The sequence below is a fragment of the Chiloscyllium punctatum genome, chromosome 8 (genome assembly GCF_047496795.1).
Source record: "Chiloscyllium punctatum isolate Juve2018m chromosome 8, sChiPun1.3, whole genome shotgun sequence".
Classification (NCBI taxonomy): Eukaryota; Metazoa; Chordata; class Chondrichthyes; order Orectolobiformes; family Hemiscylliidae; genus Chiloscyllium; species Chiloscyllium punctatum.
In genome coordinates this window covers 57571271-57589710 of record NC_092746.1, presented here as the reverse complement: position 1 = coordinate 57589710, position 18440 = coordinate 57571271, and the positions used below count along the sequence as shown (strand labels likewise).

General features: G+C 44.5%; 1 protein-coding gene across 1 annotated transcript in view; it reads right to left on the bottom strand.

Moving 5' to 3' along the window:
- The window catches only part of LOC140480585 (tensin-3-like), a 426853-nt gene extending 422291 nt beyond the window's left edge, over positions 1-4562 (bottom strand). Inside the window, exon 1 of the mRNA XM_072575634.1 lies at positions 3944-4562. Coding sequence (XP_072431735.1) covers positions 3944-4123 — 180 coding nt within the window. The 5' untranslated portion in view covers positions 4124-4562. The remainder of the gene's footprint in view (positions 1-3943) is intronic.
- Between the last annotated feature and the right edge of the window lie 13878 nt (positions 4563-18440).

Here is an 18440-nt window from a genome sequence, read left to right as displayed (position 1 = left end):
TTCAACAAAGATTGCTGTCTGCACTTTACAAACATTGCATTGCATTATTCTTTCCTTAGATACATTACACACAAGAATACCAACAAGAAGAGGCCTCTCAAACCTTTGAGCTTGCTCTGTCATTCAATAAGATTATGGCTGATCCAATTTTAAGCTCAATTCACATTCCTGCATATCCCTAATAATCTTTAATTTCCAAAGTAATCAAGAATCTACCTCTGCCTTAAAGGTATTTGAGAATTCTGCATTCACTGGCTTTTAAAGGAGGGAAGTTCCAAAGACTCGCACCTGTCAGAGAAAAAAATGCTTTTCCTCATCTGTTTTAAATAGGCAACTTTATATTTAAACTACAACCACTAAATTCTCCCACAAAAGAAAAAGTCCTTCGGATATCCACCTGGTCAAATCTCCTCAGTATTTTATATGTTTTGATTAAGTCACCTCTAACTCTTCGAAACTCCAGAGGATTGAGGCCTAGCCCTTCTTCATAAAGGCAATCCACTCATTTCAGGTATCTGTCTGCTAAACCTTCTGTGAATTACTTCCACTACGTTAACATCCTTCCATAAATACAGTGACCAGCATTGTGCACAGTACACCAAATGCCCTGTATAACTGAAGCATAACCTCCCCCATCTTGCACTCAATTTGTCTCATAATAAAACATAGCATTTATATTTCTGTGTAAAACTTACCTAATCTGAAATATTCAACTCAGGCTTTGATACAGTGGCCCAAGGTGTGACCAAACAACAGTTAAACATTTTAAAAAACCTACTCCTGTTCTTAGCAGCAATCTCAGTATCTGATCCAGCTCGTGACACACACATTGTATCAATGGAAATATAAAAAAAGGTTCAAGTTTGATCCACTACTTTTCGCCATTAATATAAATGATTTGAATGTAATCATAAGAGGTACAGTTAGTAAGTTTGCAGAATTGAAAGTGCAGTGGACAGTGAAGAAGGTTACCTCAGATTACAACAGGATCTGGATCAGAGGAGTCAATGGGCTGAGGAGTGGCAGATGGAGTTTAATTCAGATAAATGGGAGGTGCTGTATTTTGGGAAAGCAAATCTTAACAGGACTTATACACTTAATGGTAAGGTCCTAGGGAATGTTGGTGAACAAACAGACCGTGGAGTGCAGGTTCATAGCTCCTTAAAAGTGGAATAGCAGGTAGATAGGATAGTGCAGAAGGCGTTTGGTATGTTTTCCTTTATTGGTCAGAGTATTGAGCACAGGATTTGGACGATCATGTTGCAGCTGTACAGGATATTGGTTAGGCCACTTTTGGAATTCTGGTCTCTTTAGATGTTTAGATTACTTACAGTGTGGAAACAGGCCCTTTGGCCCAACAAGTCCACACCGACCCTCTGAAGAGCAACTCACCCAGACCCATTCCCCTACATTTACCCCTTCACCTAACACTATGGGCAATTTAGCATGGCCAATAGGCTGGGGCTGATTTCCCTGGTGCGTTGGAGGCTGAGGTGTGACTTATAGAGGTTTATAAAATCATGAGGGGCATGGAGATGGTTAATAGACTCCCTGGGGTTGGGAAGTCCAGAACTAGACAGCATAGCTTTAGGGTGAGAGGGGGAAGATATAAAAGAGACCTAAGGGGCAACTTTTTCACGCAGAGGGCAGTACGTGTATGGAAGGAGCTGCTGGAGGAAGTGGCGGAGGCCGGTACAATTGCAACATTTAAAAGGCATCTGGATGGGTATATGAATAGGAAGGGTTTGGAGAAATATGGGCCAGGTGCTGGCAGGTGGGACTAGATTAGGTTGGGATATCTGGTCGGCATGGATGGGTTGGACCGGACCAAAGGGTCGGTTTCCCTACGACTCTAATTAGAAGTTGTGGCCTTAATATAGTGTACCTCATTTCAAACAAATTCAGAAGTCACATGACACCAGGTTATAATGCAACAGGTTTATTTGAAATCACAAGCTTTCGAAACACTGCTCCTTCATTTGGACTTCACCTGACCAAGGAGCAGCACTCCAAAAGCTTGAGATTTCAAATTAACCTGTTGGACTATAACCAGGTGTCATGTGACTTCGGACCTTGTTTGCCCCAGTCCAATACCGACACTGCCACATCATTTTAATCAAAATAATATGTGCCTTGTGCAAAGAATATCATGTTTTCCTTCACATCTTGCACATCATTTGACTTATTAAAGTACTACAGAAACAGGTGGCTCAGTGGTTAGCACTGTTGCCTCACAGCACCAGGGACTCAGGTTCAATTCCCGCCTCAGGCAACTGTCTGTGTGGATTAGATTACTTACAGTGTGGAAACAGGCCCTTCGGCCCAACAAGTCCACACCGCCCCGCCGAAGCACAACCCACCCATACCCCTACATCTACCCCTTACCTAACACTACGGGCAATTTAGCATGGCCAATTCACCTGACCTGCACATCTTTGGACTGTGCAAGGAAACCGGAGCACCCAGAGGAAACCCACGCAGACACGGGGAGAATGTGCAAACTCCACACAGTCAGTCGCCTGAGGCGGGAATTGAACCCGGGTCTCTGGCACTGTGAGGCAGCAGTGCTAACCACTGTGAGGCAGCAGTGCTAACCACTGTGCCACCATGCCACCCACAGGGAGTTTGCACATTCTCCCTGTGTCTGCATGGGTTTTCTCCAGGTTCTCCGGTTTCCTCCCACAGTCCAAAGATGTGCATGTTAGGTGAATTGACCATGCTAAATTGCCTATAGTGTTAGGTGCATTAGTCAGAGGGAAATGGGCCTGGGTGGGTTATTCTTCGGAGGGTTGGTGTGGACTTGTTGGGCCGAAGGGCCTGTTTCCACACTGTAGGGAATCTAATGTAATCTTATGGACTTTTTCTGGGAAAAACAAATGAAGTCAAGCTTAAACATGGCCTCACTAAATAGGGAAGACACATGAGTGTATAAACAGCCTGCTCTTGTTCCTATGGTCCATAAACAGCAGCAATTAATTTCGAGGTGAAGACTATCGTAATTCCTGTAAGAAGTAGTCAAAATATTGCATTTATTAGTCAGAGTGGTTGAGACATACCCTGAATATTAAACATCACAGTTACATTTCCAACCATCCATAAGCAATACATCAACAGAATTCCAAATGAACTTCCACAGTTTACCGCCAGCCAGTTATGTATCCAAGGGTTTTGGAGACACAATCAGTGGTTGATTTACCAACACTGGCTGGACATATTAACGAAGGTTTCATCATGTGAATTCTAAACTCAATAAGTGCCTTTCCCTCCCTAAGATTTTAATAACTAACAAATAAAACTTCTGAAGCAAGGTTAAAGTATAATTTTTCTCCCGTGCTGTTGCAGAGATTTGCTTTTAATTCTGAGAGATTCAAAGGCAAATTTACAGAACTGGAACTGTTAGAAGGGCTCATGCCCGAAACGTCGATTCTCCTGTTCCTTGGATGCTGCCTGACCTGCTGCGCTTTTCCAGCAACACATTTTCAGCTCTGATCTCCAACATCTGCAGTCCTCACTTTCTCCTGGAACTGTTAATAGGCTATTTGCCTGTCTTCAAGCTTGATTAAAGCCCTGAGAGTTCTCCAATAGATAATAATACTTGATCTTTCACGAAAGAAAACGTTTATTTTGCCAATATTTTTTCTAAACCTTCTGAACCTTCAGCCAAGCTTTGTATAGGGCTTAACATTATAAAGCGCCAATTTCACTTCTGAAATTGTTGATACTGTTCTGCATCACATGACAGATGAAGTGTGTTACAGTGCTGAACCAGGAATTTATGGTCACCAAATAGGATTGGAGTATTTATTTTAACTGCAAATATTATAACGATTTAAAGAGACAAGACATGTGCAGAAAACTTTGTTTCAGACCCGCGTAGAAACAATGTCTAAACTGTATGGGAGGAGAATGCACACTCACACTGACTGCAATTAAGAAAACTCACCACAAAAATGGAAAGTTGTTCTCCTGGATGCTTTGGGACGGTTTCCCCCTGGCTGCCAGTCAGCTGAAGCTGGTGAAAGAGCTTGGAATGAAAGTGCATTTCCTCAAAATTGCAGAAAACCACCAGACAAGCGGGACAAGCAAAGCGACTGCTCCAAGGGCGCCCTCCAGCCTCCTCCATGATTGAAGAACTTGTACAGATTTCCCCTGAAGTTAATCGGCGTTTACAGCAAGGGAACTCACTTCAGCGCCAAACTGATGCCACAAGGCAGGCATTCGTCAGGCTTCAGCTTAGAGTCACTCCCCAGCGTGTGTGCAGCTTTCCCTGGAGTTTGCCGTGTTCTTTATGGGCTGTGTTGTTTGGTAAATCCCCGGGCTGCGGGAATCGCCACAAACTGCGGTACAAACAGGAAACCAAAAAGGAAGGGGGAGGGGGGGCCTCAGCTGCAGCAACAGTGGAGGGCTTTTCTCTCTCCGCCTTTCTTGTTCAGTGAAATGTTGTTTGGCGGGTGACAGGTGCAAAGGGGGGGGGGGTAAAAGTGAAGCCTTTGCCCCTGAAGAAATGGAGGGGATGCTGAGTGAGGAGATCACACTGAAACTGTCTTGCTTCTCCAGCCGAGAGCTGCTATTGTGTGGCTCCTAATACAAGTTCTGCTGTACTATTCCCCCGGAGCACACAGCGCATCCCGTGTTATCGGAGAGATCAGCCAGCGTTAACTAGCGCCTACACGCCGTCCCTTACTATTTATTCCTGGCATGTTCAAGTCATAAAATAGGAAAGTAACTGAATCGCGAATCCAGACCTACAGACTGCAGTCTGACAATTTAACAGGTTTTTCGACAAAATATAATTGCGTTATTCCTGCTCAGTCAATTATCAGTATACTTGTAAAACATTGCGTGTGTTTGGTTAAATATTCCAGCAGCATTTGGCAAATCCCCGCATTTATTTCCAGGTCTGCCATCCTTGCACGGTCTCGCCCTTCATTATTTATCAGTGTTCCCTGGCTCCTGAGACTTGCCCTGTGCTTCACAAAGGCTGATTCCACGCTTTCTCTCAGAACGTTTTCCATCAGAACAAAATCCCTTTGACCAGCAAGACTTCAGTTCCCCTCTGGCCTCTAAAATAATTACAGTTGCTGCCTGTGTGAGAGGAGTTATTGTGCAAATTCTTAAAATATACATATGCAAATTTAAAACAGCTCAAAAGTGATTAATTCTGTAGTCCAATTTGATGGGTATGTTGTGTTAGTTGCTGTATCAGAGCTGAAAAATGTGTTGCTGGAAAAGCGCAGCAGGTCAGGCAGCATCCAAGGAGCAGGAGAATCGACATTTCAGGCATAAGCCCTTCTTCAGGAATGAGGAGGGTGTGCCAAGCAGGCTAAGATAAAAGATAGAGAGGAGGGACTTGGGGGAGGGGCATTCGGAATGCGATAGTAGAAGGAGGTTAAGGTGAGAGTGATAGGCCGGAGAGGGGGTGGGGGCGGAGAGGTCGGGAAGAAGATTGCAGGTCAAGAAGGCGGTGCTGAGTCTGAAGGTTGGGACTGAGAGAAGGTGGGGGGAGGGGTAATGAGAAAACTGGAGAAATCTGCATTCATCCCTTGTGGTTGGAGGGTTCCTAGGTGGAAGATGAAGTGCTCTTCCTCCAGACGTCGTGTTGCCATGGTCTGGCAATGGAGGGGGCCAAGGACCTGCATGCCCTTGGCGGAGTGGGAGGGGGAGTTAAAGTGTTCAGCCACTGGGCGGTTGGGTAGGTTGATGCGGGTGTCCCAGAGGTGTTCCCTGATACATTCCGTAAGTAGGCGGCCTGTCTCCCCAATGGCCTCCTCCCGTGGCTGAACACTTTAACTCCCCCTCCCACTCTGCCAAGGACATGCAGATCCTTGGCCCCCTCCATTGCCAGACCATGGCAACACGACGCCTGGAGGAAGAGCACCTCATCTTCCACCTAGGAACCCTCCAACCACAAGGGATGAATGCAGATTTCTCCAGCTTTCTCATTTCCCCTAATCTCAGTCCCAACCCTCGGACTCAGCACTGCCTTCTTGAAGGAGAACTGTTGCTGCTGTTTTTGAGACCTGCAATCTTCTTCCCGACCTCTCCGCCCCCACTCCCTCTCCGGCCTATTGCCCTCACCTTAACCTCCTTCCACTATCGCATTCCGAACGCTCCTCCCTACCTTTTATCTTAGCCTGCTTGGCACAACCTCCTCATTCCTGAAGAAGGGCTTATGCCCGAAACGTCGATTCTCCTGCTCCTTGGATGCTGCCTGACCTGCTGTGCTTTTCCAGCAACACATTTTTCAGCTCTGATCTCCAGCATCTGCAGTCCTCACTTTCCCTTAGTTGCTGTATCACTTTGTAATGAATAAAAATTCTTAGAAGCTAGGTATATCCTTGGAGTCTTTTGGATTGTATTTTCTGATCTATTTTCTAACCAATAACACATCAACACAAATAACACTTCTCCAAATATCAGAGGGATTTAAATATGTGGCGGGGGGTGGGGGGAGACGTGTGGATACTTAAATTGTTAAAACCTGGAGACCAAGGATGGAAAGGGCGCCCTTACTGCAAACTCCTCATGTGATTATAATGGAGGTTTTGAATTTTTTTAAAGGGATGTACTTGCCAATTCAGTGTGCACTTGATTGTATGGGTGTGTATAAAGAACAGAATCACAACAAAGAATTAACCTTGCAGGTTTACTTGTATACGAAAGATAAGGAGTTCCAATTCTCATGGAAACACACATACACTTGAGCAAACATGCAAAGATACAAATTACAGACGTGAACCTTGACCAAATTTAAGTTCAATAAAACAAAATAAGAATGAGTTCACCAGTTGTAATTGGGTGTCTGCTTTGGCTGTGACTCTCTGAAAGTGTTGGTCCTCTGACAGATTGAGCTACTGATGTCTCCTTCTTCTGGAAATGCCACTGTGGAACCACCAAAGTCTTCCTTTAAAAGTTTTCCATTAGGGACAGAGACACAACCAAACTCAGTAAACAGTGTGCTGGTGTAGATGGAGACCAAGGGCAGATGCACAAAAATTGGTTGTTCATATGACTTTTCTCTAACCACCATCAGAAGTTCAAAAGTCCATTGCATATTCCAAAGGTCATAAGAAAATCAATGTACTTTATTCAAGCAATTAATTTCAGAATTGTTTATTCTTTCATATAAATCTTCATGTTTGATAAGATCGGACAGAAACTATTTATATCTCTGGTACAGTCTTCATAAACTATGTTGAGAGTGTGTTGCTGGAAAAAAACAGCAGGTCAGGCAGCATCCGAGGAGCAGGAGAATCAATGTTTCAGGCTGGAGCCCTTCATCAGGAAAGTTTCTTCATAAACTATGCCTTTCCATCTCAATGGAGTGAGATGTGATCTACAGAGTAATGCACTTAGCAGCCTAACCTGAACCCAGTCGCTGCAGCTTGCTTCCCTGGGTATCCATCTTGGTCAACATTCTTCACCATCTCAGGGCACCATGCTCAGTGACTGCCTGTACTCCCCATCCATAAAGGTTGGCACTGGACAAGCAGCAGCCTCACTGCATCATTAGGGCATATCTCCAATTCATTTATCATACTGTTCGCTATATTTCAATACTGCACTTTGGACCACACTGGCACCGCTCATTGCAATGCTGCTGCCAGGCCGCATTGCAGGAACAAGCAAACATCTTATCCATCAGCATTGGATGCATCTCTGGACTCTTGGCTTGTCTGCTTAGCACTCACTCAATTGGAGCTTACTTCAATACTCACAATATCTCAGTCTTGCCTTTATGCACATTATCACATAATTAAGGAATTTATAGCCCCACATTACTCTGCCTTGCAGGGTATAGACAATGGAAGCACAGAGAAATGGAGCAGAAATAGATATGCCAGCAAGTCTAGCATCAGCAGCAACCTCCAGCAGTGGTTGAGCAGATGCAGCAGAAGGTCTCCTCAGGATGTAGAGGAACTACAGGAAGCCCAGAATATATCATCCTGGATGCCATTATCTCCAGCTGGGCAAAGTGCAATGTGCTATGGAGTGAGGGATACCATCACAGAGCTCTCATCTGCTAAAGAAGGACCTACAAACTAAATGAGGGGGTGGGCAACCTAACTTGGTGGCCTTGAAGGTGACAACTGTGCTAAACCTTTATTCAACTAGCTGCATTTAGGGACCACTGGGATCTCTCTATCACCCACTCACAAGTGATATCGAGGCTGTTACCAATTTATGCAACACCATTTCATCTTACTTTCCTGAGAAGAGTTAGTGCTACAGGTTGGGCAGTAGTTTTGCCAACTCAGCTACCTGACGTCCCACCGTGTGAAAAACTGTTCATAAGTGTTGTTGTGCATGCCTAACAACTCATTTAACAAACAAAGAAGGGTTCCATTCAGTCAGTCTAAAAGTCATCTGTAATCATCAGTGGAACATCTTAGATCACTGTCTCATAACCTAGTAGCTATCAATGATGCAGATATCCATGATCACTGTCAGATTGCTATTTCAAGGAATGGATATCTGACATGGATAGTTGCTGGGTGACAAGGGGTGTCCTCTGCAACCATTAGCTAATAACTCTACATGACTGAGGCTAACCATAATATAATGCAGCTCATTCTTCCACCAGGGTAATTGTGGGGCAAATGATAGGTCTCCTAAGATAAAGTTCCGATGCTTGGTTGATCTCGGGGACCTTGCAGGACAGTATTGACAAAGTGTAGTACTGCATCCGGTGCTCTACACAACTGGAAAAGACAAAAAGAAGATACTGAAGATCGAAGAGAGCAGCAGCAATCTTCTGAGGAGGAAGATGGAGACATTGAGAGCTGCAGGAACATTACCTTCAGCACAATAGAGCGATGCAGTGTCAGCAACAACCAACAGGACAGGACTTAATGAACACCGACTTCCAATAAATCTGAATTGGATGAAGTCAACATTCATTGCCTGTTAATTTATTGTTGATTGAAGAGCAAGCAGCTCCTGTTCATCCCAGAAGCAAATGCAGTTTTTCTAGTTTATCTTCACTTTTCCTATTTTCACTTTGTCTTCACTTTTCCTATTGTTTAATAAAAGTTTATGTGAATAACTGTTGAAGACTTTACAACAAGTGATGCTCTCACATTTAGCAATAATAAGGTGTTATATGATGCTGGGCATAAGGGAAAGAGTAGTATGGTGTCATACGGGAAACTGACCTGATTTGGTCTAAGGACAGAGAACGTCTGGAGATTAATTCTTGTTACTGCTGTAACAGTTGATCAAACAGGTGATAATGGAAGTGGCAATACATTAATGTAATCTTCCATTTTCAATAAAGTGTCATGCGTTCCATCCATATGCCTTCTTTATTGTTTCCCTCCCACAACATCTATCGTGAGGAGTGTCCATGGCTGGCAGCATTCGAACCAGTGCATAGTTGGGGTTTAAATATGGTGCCACAAATACTTTAAGATTCCAGCAGCAGTGAGCACGTCGGTCACTGATGAGTGTGAGGTAGAATGACACAAGCAATTAATAATTGTGTGATATAATTGCTACAGCTTATTGAGGCAAACTGTCCATAAAATCCCCCATATTGACACTTAGCTAATTTTCAGTAACATTCAGCCCCATGTGTATTTTCTTTTTCAAAATGAGGACATTCAACCAAAATATGACTGTGGACGTAAATTCAGTGGCTGACAGGAGATAGTCTAGTGAACAATTCTAATGAACCTTTGTGGCACTCCTTCCATGGGAACAATGTGTTTTCTGAGATAGGGAGGCCAAAACAGTACACAGTACTCCGGATGAGATCTAACAAAGCTATAAAAGTTAAAAGGTATACAAGTCAGTCTCTCTGGGTCCTTTGTGAAGACTAGACAGGAGAAAGTTGATAGTTAAGAGGTCGGTTTCAAAGTTCTTGGTTTTGAAGGTTAGTTGAAATTCTTTTGTCCTGATTTCTTTTGGCAGTGGCTGACTAGCAGCACTGACAGCTATCCTATAAAATTGTACTCAAATCTTCTTGTGATGAAGGCTAACATTTCATCACTCTTCCTGATAGCTAGCCGTACCCATGTTAGCTTTCCATTCATACCTGACAGATGCCTCAGCTGGATGGACTTTAAATGAAGAAATACATGACAAACATCTCAGACGGAGAATATAATGGGAGTAAAGGCAGCAGTCTGTGCAACACATGTGTTTTGTGGCTTGTCCATTTAAAGTACAGGAGAACAGGTTAAAAGCCTGTTCATTGCCAGTTTATTGGAGCTAGTGAAAGAAGGTGTGCCAGTGAGCTGAGGTGCTCTCAAGTACATGGCTGGTTCAAAGAAGATGAAAACACGAGTAAGCCATTCAGCTTGTCAAGCCTGCTCCATCATTCATACCATCCTCATAACCCTTTACACCACTGATCAACTAAAATTTATCACCCTGTCTTCTGAGTAAGAACATTTCTCATCTTGATTTTAAATGTCTTTTGTTTTTTGTCCTGATTTCTTTTGCCAGTGGCTGGTTAGCAACACTGAAAGCTATCCTATAAATTTTTACTCAAATCTTGTGATATCGACTAACATTTTATCAGCCTTCCTAATAGCTTGCTGTACCCATGTTAGTTTTCCATGACATATGGATAAGAACACCTATTTCCCATAGTACATCTACACTGTCCAATCTCTCAGCATTTAAGAACTACTCTGCACATCTGTTCTTAGTTCAAAGTGGATCACCTCTCATTTCTTCACATACATTATATTCTATCTGCCACATTCTTTCCCATTCACTAAGCCCATCCAAATCCTACTGAAAATGTTTTACATCTTCTTCACACACACATGCCTGTTTAGCCTTGTATTATCCACAGATGTGGAAATATTACATTCGGTCCCATCTCCAAATTATTGCTTTTTATTTTGAACAGCTGGGACCCGAGTACTGATCCTTGCAGTAAATTCCTGGATGTAAGCTATCAGGTCCTAGAAATTACCAACTTTCAACCACATTAATTTCTCCAGTACAACACTCTTACCAATATTAATTTCTTTCAATTTCTACCTAATCATTTGGATCTCTAATTCTGGGAGAATTTATATATCTTCTTCAGTGAAAACAAACTCAGTTGTCATTTAGCTTCACTGCCATGCCTCTACTCCCTATTATAAATTCTTCCAACTCTACTTTTAATGGACTCCCATTCATCTGAGCCAAATATTTCTGTTATACATACCTGTAGAAGCTTTAACACTTCATTCTATTTTTTATTTCCCACCTCCGTTTCCTGGCCTTGCTTTGCTGTATTCTGAAAAGGTCCCAATCCTCATGTTTATTATTATTATTGGCCATTTTATAAGCCTTTTCTTTTAATCTTATATAATCTGCAACTTCCTTTGTCAGCTATACGTAATTGATTTTTTTTGCATTTGAAGAAATTTATAGTCGCGATAAACCATACAACAGTTCTTTAAAGATGTCTATTTCCTGTGTACTGTCATAAGTTTTGTTACATTTTCCCAATCTAGTTCAGACAACTTGTCTCTCATGCTTTCATGATTTCCCTTCTTTTGCTGTGAATTTCACAGTCAAAAAACTCCAAATTAGTCACCCCTGCACTGAAAGTCTTTCTCACTCTGAGTTTTAGAAGTTAGGTAGTCAGTAAGCCTGTCAAATGAACAAAGGCAGGAAAGATTCTCTCACTGTCAGTGCTGCTAGCCAGCCACTGTCAAAATCAGGACAACAGAATTTCAATTAACCTTCAAAGCCAAGAATTTTGAAATTGACCTCTCAACTATCAACTTTGCCCCATCTACTCTTCACGACAAACCCAGAGAGACTGACCTGTATTCTTTTAATGTTTATCTAGTTAACTCACTTTTCATTCCTAATCTGTATGTGTGTTTTGTTACTATTTCTTTTCCAGCTGAGTAGGCAATAAACTTTGAAGTAGAATCATACTAAACTCAAAATGTTGATTTTCTTTCTCTGTCCACAGATACTGCAAGGCTGCTGAATTTCTTCAGCTATTTGTTTTGATTTAAGAATAAAAATGAACTGGTTTTCAGAGAGAGTTGCAGGGAGTCGGATGTAGAAAGCACAAATCATGAAAACGCAGTGGCACTCCTTACTTTGGCTACCACTGTTTATTTGATCCATTGAATGTTCTGACAATTGCTTAGCAAATGAGTTCTATTATATTGACAGAAAATAGGAAAAAGACTTTGGGGGGAGATATTTGAACCCAAAACAGGTAGCACAAGTTTGGAAATTTCCCAGTTAGGCCTCTTGCCACCAGTAAAAGTGCCGGAATGGGAGTGTGTGGAGTGGAATACAAGCTAAATCAGAGTTGACCACATAGGCTGCTGAATGCAGAGGTGGCCTGTTTAAAAGGCTTATCTCAGTTCTCTGGGATTTACAAAAAAACAAACTTTTATACTCATGCTTCCTTTAATAATCTCTTTGAGCTGTCAATCAGACTGTGAATTCAAAATCTTTCCCGACATCTATCCACTCACTGCAATAGTAATGGAGTGTTGTCAAGAATTAATGATACAATTGCATTTTGGGTTTTGTCAACAAATGTATTCAAACTGCTTTAGATACAGACAGTTTATTTTTAAATTTTTAAAGGACTGGCCATTTAAGTAACTGAACTAAGGTTGACTTTTTTTCCAACACTTGCAGATACAGGTAGGCATTTTTTTTTAAATTCCCAAGGAGCTGACCATTTTAATAGCTACAATACAATAAAATATGCTTTTATTATCATGTGTACTCCATTGCAGGAATACAGTAAAAAGCTTTTACAATGTCTGCCTTCTTATCATAACCTCTTAGATACAAGTATCGAGATACAATTCTTGGATACAGCAGAGGAATAAAAGTTATTACTTACAGAGTGAAAAATAAGTTTAAAATAGGACATCACTAAAGGGTTGACATTACACTAAATTAGGAAGTTTCAAAAAGACCTGATACTGTAGCAGCTCAGCACAGGACCTCTGCATGTAGTCTGGCCACCTGTGCTAGATCCCAGTCCAACAGCCATCCCTGCTCCACTCCAAACCCCAGACTGCTCCATACCAGCACTCAGCTGCTCCAAGGAATGGGCCAGGACTGTCTCCCGCAGCAGTATCTGCCAGGGACTCACTGCCTGTACAATGCTCCAAGGCTGCTTCCCCACGTGGGGCTTCAGGGCTCACAGCCCACACACTGTACCAGGGCTGGCAGCTCGTGGTGCTCTGGGACACACGGTCCACACACTGTACCAAGGCTGGCAGCCCATGGTTTGCAGGGGTCACAGCTCATAGTGTTCCAGGGCTCCCAGCCCACACGCTGTCCCAGGGCTCACAGCCCACACGCTGTCCCGAGGCTCACAGCCCACACACTGTCCCGGGGCTCACAGCCCACACGCTGTCCCAGGGCTCACAGCCCACACACTGTCCCGGGGCTCACAGCCCACACGCTGTCCCGGGGTCACAGCCCACACACTGTCCCAGGGCTCACAGCCCACACGCTGTCCCGAGGCTCACAGCCCACACGCTGTCCCGAGGCTCACAGCCCACACACTGTCCCGGGGCTCACAGCCCACACGCTGTCCCAGGGCTCACAGCCCACACACTGTCCCAGGGCTCACAGCCCACACGCTGTCCCGGGGTCACAGCCCACACACTGTCCCAGGGCTCACAGCCCACACGCTGTCCCGGGGTCACAGCCCACACACTGTCCCAGGGCCCACAGCCCACACGCTGTCCCGGGGTCACAGCCCACACACTGTCCTGGGGCTCACAGCCCACACACTGTCCCAGGGCTCACAGTCCACACGCTGTCCCGGGGCTCACAGCCCACACGCTGTCCCGGGGCTCACAGCCCACACACTGTCCCAGGGTCACAGTCCATACGCTGTCCCGGGGCTCACAGCCCACACCCTGTCCCGGGGCTCACAGCCCCCGGGGCTCACAGCCCACACACTGTCCTGGGGCTGACAGCCCACACAATGTCCCAGGGCTAGCAGCTCATGGTGTTCTGGGGCTCACCACCCATGGACTGTACCAAGGCTGGCAGCTCATGGTGTCCCAGGGCTGGCATCTCACAGTGTTCCAGGACTCACAGCCCACAGTGTTTCATGGCTCATAGCCCACAAACTGCTCCATGGCTCACTGCTCCGGGGACTTGCTGTCGGCACCTGCCGCTGCACCAGTGTTCACCTCTGGTGATGCTGGGAGAGAAGGAGAAAATAAAGGAGACAAAAAAAGGAAAAAGAAAGAAGAACAGCCAGAGCAGAGGAGCTCCAGTCCTTCTCTGCCGCCATCTTCTTGATAATTCGACAGATTGCATCCTTGAATTGAATTGAATTTATTGCCATGCATACTGAGGCATAATGCAAAGCTTTGTCTTGCGAGCAATACAGGCAGATTACAGAGTTAAGAGGCATAGATAAATAAATAATAGGTAAACAGTGGCAAAAACAAAAACACAGGTGCAGGCGAATATTAAGAGTTTGTGAGTCCATTTAGTGTTCTAACAACAGTAGAGTAGAAATGGTTTAGAAACCAGCTGGTGTGTGTGTTCAGGCTTCTGTACCTCCTCCCCAATGGTAGAGGTTGTAGAAAAACATTGCCAGGGTGGGATGGATCTTTAAGAATGCTGGCGGCCTTTCCTGGAAAGCAGACCTGGTAGATGGATTCTATGGATGGGAGATTGGCCTTTGTGATTGTCCGGGCCGAGTTCACCACTCTCTGTGACCGTCTCTGATCTTGAATGGTACAGTTGTCATACCAGGTAGTGATACATCCAGACAGAATGCTGTCAATGGCACACCTATAAAGTTGCCAAGGGTATTCGCCGTCATGCCAAATTTCCTCACCTGCCTGAGGAAGGAGAGATGTTGTTGGGCCTTTGTAAACAGTGCGTCCACATTAAGAGTCCAAGAAAACTTGTTGTGGATGACCACTCCCAGGAGCTTGACACTGTCCACTCGTTCCACCTCTGTTCTGTTATAGAGTCATAGAGTCATAGAGATGTACAGCATGGAAACAGACCTTTCAGTCCAACCCGTCCATGCTGACCAGATATCCCAACCCAATCTTGTCTCACCTGTCAGCACCCGGCCCATATCCCTCTAAACCCTTCCTATTCATATACTCATCCAAATGCCTCTTAAATGTTAAAATTCTACCAGCCTCCACCACTTCCTCTGGCAGCTCATTCCATACACGTACCACCCTCTGTCCCTTAGGTCTCTTTATATCTTTCCCCTCTCACCCTAAACCTATGCCCTCTAGTTCTGGACTCGCCCACCCCAGGGAAAAGACTTTGCCTATTTATTCTATCCATGCCACTCATAATTTTGTAAACCTCTATAAGGTTGTGTAGGGGGGGCATAAGTAACATCCTGCTGAAAGTCAATAATGAGTTCCTTGCTTTTCATGGCATTGAGAGCTAGGTTGTTCTCAGTGCACCATTTTTCCAGGTTTTCCACCTCCTGTCTGTAGTCTGTTTCGTCACCATCTGAGATTCGACTGAGTATGGTTGATGTCATCAGCAAACTTGTAAATGGCATTCATCTGGTGTTTGCCAAAGCAGTCATGAGTATACGATGAGTACAGTAGGGGGCTTAGTACGCTCCCTTGGGGGGCTCCAGTGTTGAGTGTTAGTGAGGATGAAATATTGTCCCCAGTCTTCACTGATCGTGGCCTGTGGGTCAGGAAACTGAGGATCCAGTTGCAGAGAGTGGGGCTTATTCCAAGATCACTAAGTTTCGTAATCAGTCTTGAGGGGATAATAGTGTTGAAGGCTGAACTGTAGTCAATGAGTAGGATTCTTACATAGCTATTCTTGATGTCAAGGTGTTCTAGGGAGGAGCGAATGGCAAGTGATATGGCATCTGACGTGGATCTGTTGGTCTGATAGGCAAATTGGAGTGGGTCAGGAGTAGTGGAGAGGCTGGAGTTGATTAATGCCATAACCAGCCTTTCAAAGCACTTCATGACACTGAAGTTAGGATCACTGGACGGTAGTCATTGAGACGTGCTGCATGAGCCTTCTTCGGCACAGGGATAATGTTGGCCCTCTTGAAATAGGCAGGCGGAGCCAGTGGCCTGCTGCAGGGAGAGGTTGAAGATGCCCAAGAAGACCTCTGCCAGTTGATCTGCCCATGCACGGCTTGGTATTCTATCTGGTCCCATTGCTTTCCTTGGATTCACACAAAGGAAAGCTGATAGGACCTCTGATGCAGTGACTGTTGGGATCGGTTCGTCAGGACTTGTCAAAATAAGTGTCACCCCTCCGCCGAAATCCTGCTCAAAGTGAGCAGACAAGGCTCTTCAATATTGAAGCTCTCTTCAATCGCAATTATGATCTCTCCAAAAATTTATAACTCTGCCACCCCAGGACCAGGTTGTTGCTCCAGTAAAAGTGTGGTCTGTTTGAGCTCCACATTGAGTTGCCATGGCCCTTCTGAACTGAAATGGGATCTATGAAAAATGGGCTCAGTATGTCTGGATCCAGATCCTGCCTGGTACTTCAAAATGTTCCTGTGGTCTCCAAAACTCTGAAATTCCACACCCAAGTTTCAATTTGGAATACAGGAAATATCAGAACAAGAAACTCACGGTAAGAGTTAACCTGGTGTATTATGAGGAGGAGAGAAAATGGAAAGTCTTGTGGTATCTAATAATTGATTACTCCACGTGGATAATACAAAGTTCCAACATTCTTCACAATTTCGCCTGCACACAAAAGAACATGGTCGTGAAATTTTGCATTGCTTTCCAATAAAAATGCATCTTTTTAAGTTGCTAAGTTCTTCATTCACTATTTTAATGAAAAGGTTAATCTTATTGAATGAATCAGTTCATATCTCCGTTCAAAAGCAGGCAGATGAATTTGATAGAAACTAAGCTAGAGGGTGGCATGGTGGCACAGTGGGAGGGTGGCACAGTGGCACAGTGGGAGGGCGGCACAGTGGCACAGTGGTTAGCACTGCTGCCTCACAGCACCAGAGACCTGAGTTCCATTCCCGCCTCAGGCGAGTCTCTGTGTGGAGTTTGCACATTCTCCCCGTGTCTGCGTGGGTTTCCTCCGGGTGGTCCGGTTTCCTCCCACCATCCAAAAATGTGCAAGTTAGGTGAATTGGCCATGCTAAATTGCCCGTAATGTTAGGTGAAGGAGTAAATGTATGGGAATGGATCTAGGTGGGTTGCGCTTCGGCGGGTCAGTGTGGATTTGTTGGGCCGAAGGGCCTGTTTCTGCACTATAAGTAATCTAAGCTAAGCTCTCTAGCAATGCCTTAAAGACAGATATCCAGGCTTATGCATTTGAATTTTAAAGTCACCTCTTTCAGGACGTGATCATGAAGTTGCAGATGTAAAGAGGAAATTTCAGTACAAACACAGAAATGGGTTGCACCTGAACTAGAAGGGGACCAATGTCCTGGGTGGAAGGTTTGCTCGAGTGGTTCAGGAGGGTTTAAACTAGTATGACAGGGGGGTGGAACCTGAGCTATATACCAGTGGGTGACAGTTGATGGAGATGAGGCAATAGCAAGAGGTAGCGCAGCCAGTGGGAAGGAATTTCCTGGGAAAGAACCAAGGGATCAGTTAAAGTGTGTTTGCTTTAATGCAAGGAGTATCAGGAATAAAAGTGATGAGCTTAGAACATGGATCAGTACCTGGTGGCATGATGTTGTGGCCATAACAGAGACGTGGGTTCCTCAGGGGCAGGAATGGTTGCTGGATGTTCCAGGGTTTAGAGCATTTAAAAAGAATAGGGAGGGGGGAAAAAGAGGAGGGGGTGTAGCACTACTAATCAGAGAGGGTATCACAGTTACAGAAGTTACCATTGTTGAGGAGGGTCTGCCTACTGAGTCAGTATGGGTGGAAATTAGGAACAGTCACCTCATTAAGGGTTTACTACAGGCCCCCCAATAGCAGCAGGGAGATTGAAGAAAGCATAGGTCGGCAGATTTTGGAAAAGTGTGAATGTAGTAGGGTTGTTGTAAAGGGTGACTTTAACTTTCCCAACATTGATTGGAACCTCCTTCGAGCAGATGGTTTGGAAGGAGGTGTTTTTGTAAGGTGTGTTCAGGAGGGTTTCCTAACTCAGTACGTTGACAGGTTGATGAGGGGAGAGGCCATTTTGGATTTGATGCTCGGCAATGAGCCGGGGCAGGTGTCAGATCCAATAAAAATTGGAGAGCATTTTGGTGATAGTGACCATAACTGCCTCACATTCTACATAACTATGGAGAAGGAGAGAAACAGGCACAATGGGAGGATATTTAATTGGGGAAAAGGAAACTATGATGCTATCCGACGTGAGTTGGGAAGCATGGACTGGGAGCAATTGTTCCATGGTAAAGGTGCTATAGACATGTGGAGACTGTTTAAGGAACAGTTGTTGCAAGTGATGCATAAATGTGTTCCTCTGTGACAGGAAAAAAGGGGTAAGATAAAGGAACCTTGGATGACAAGAGCAGAGGAGCTTCTTGTCAAAAGAAAGAAGAC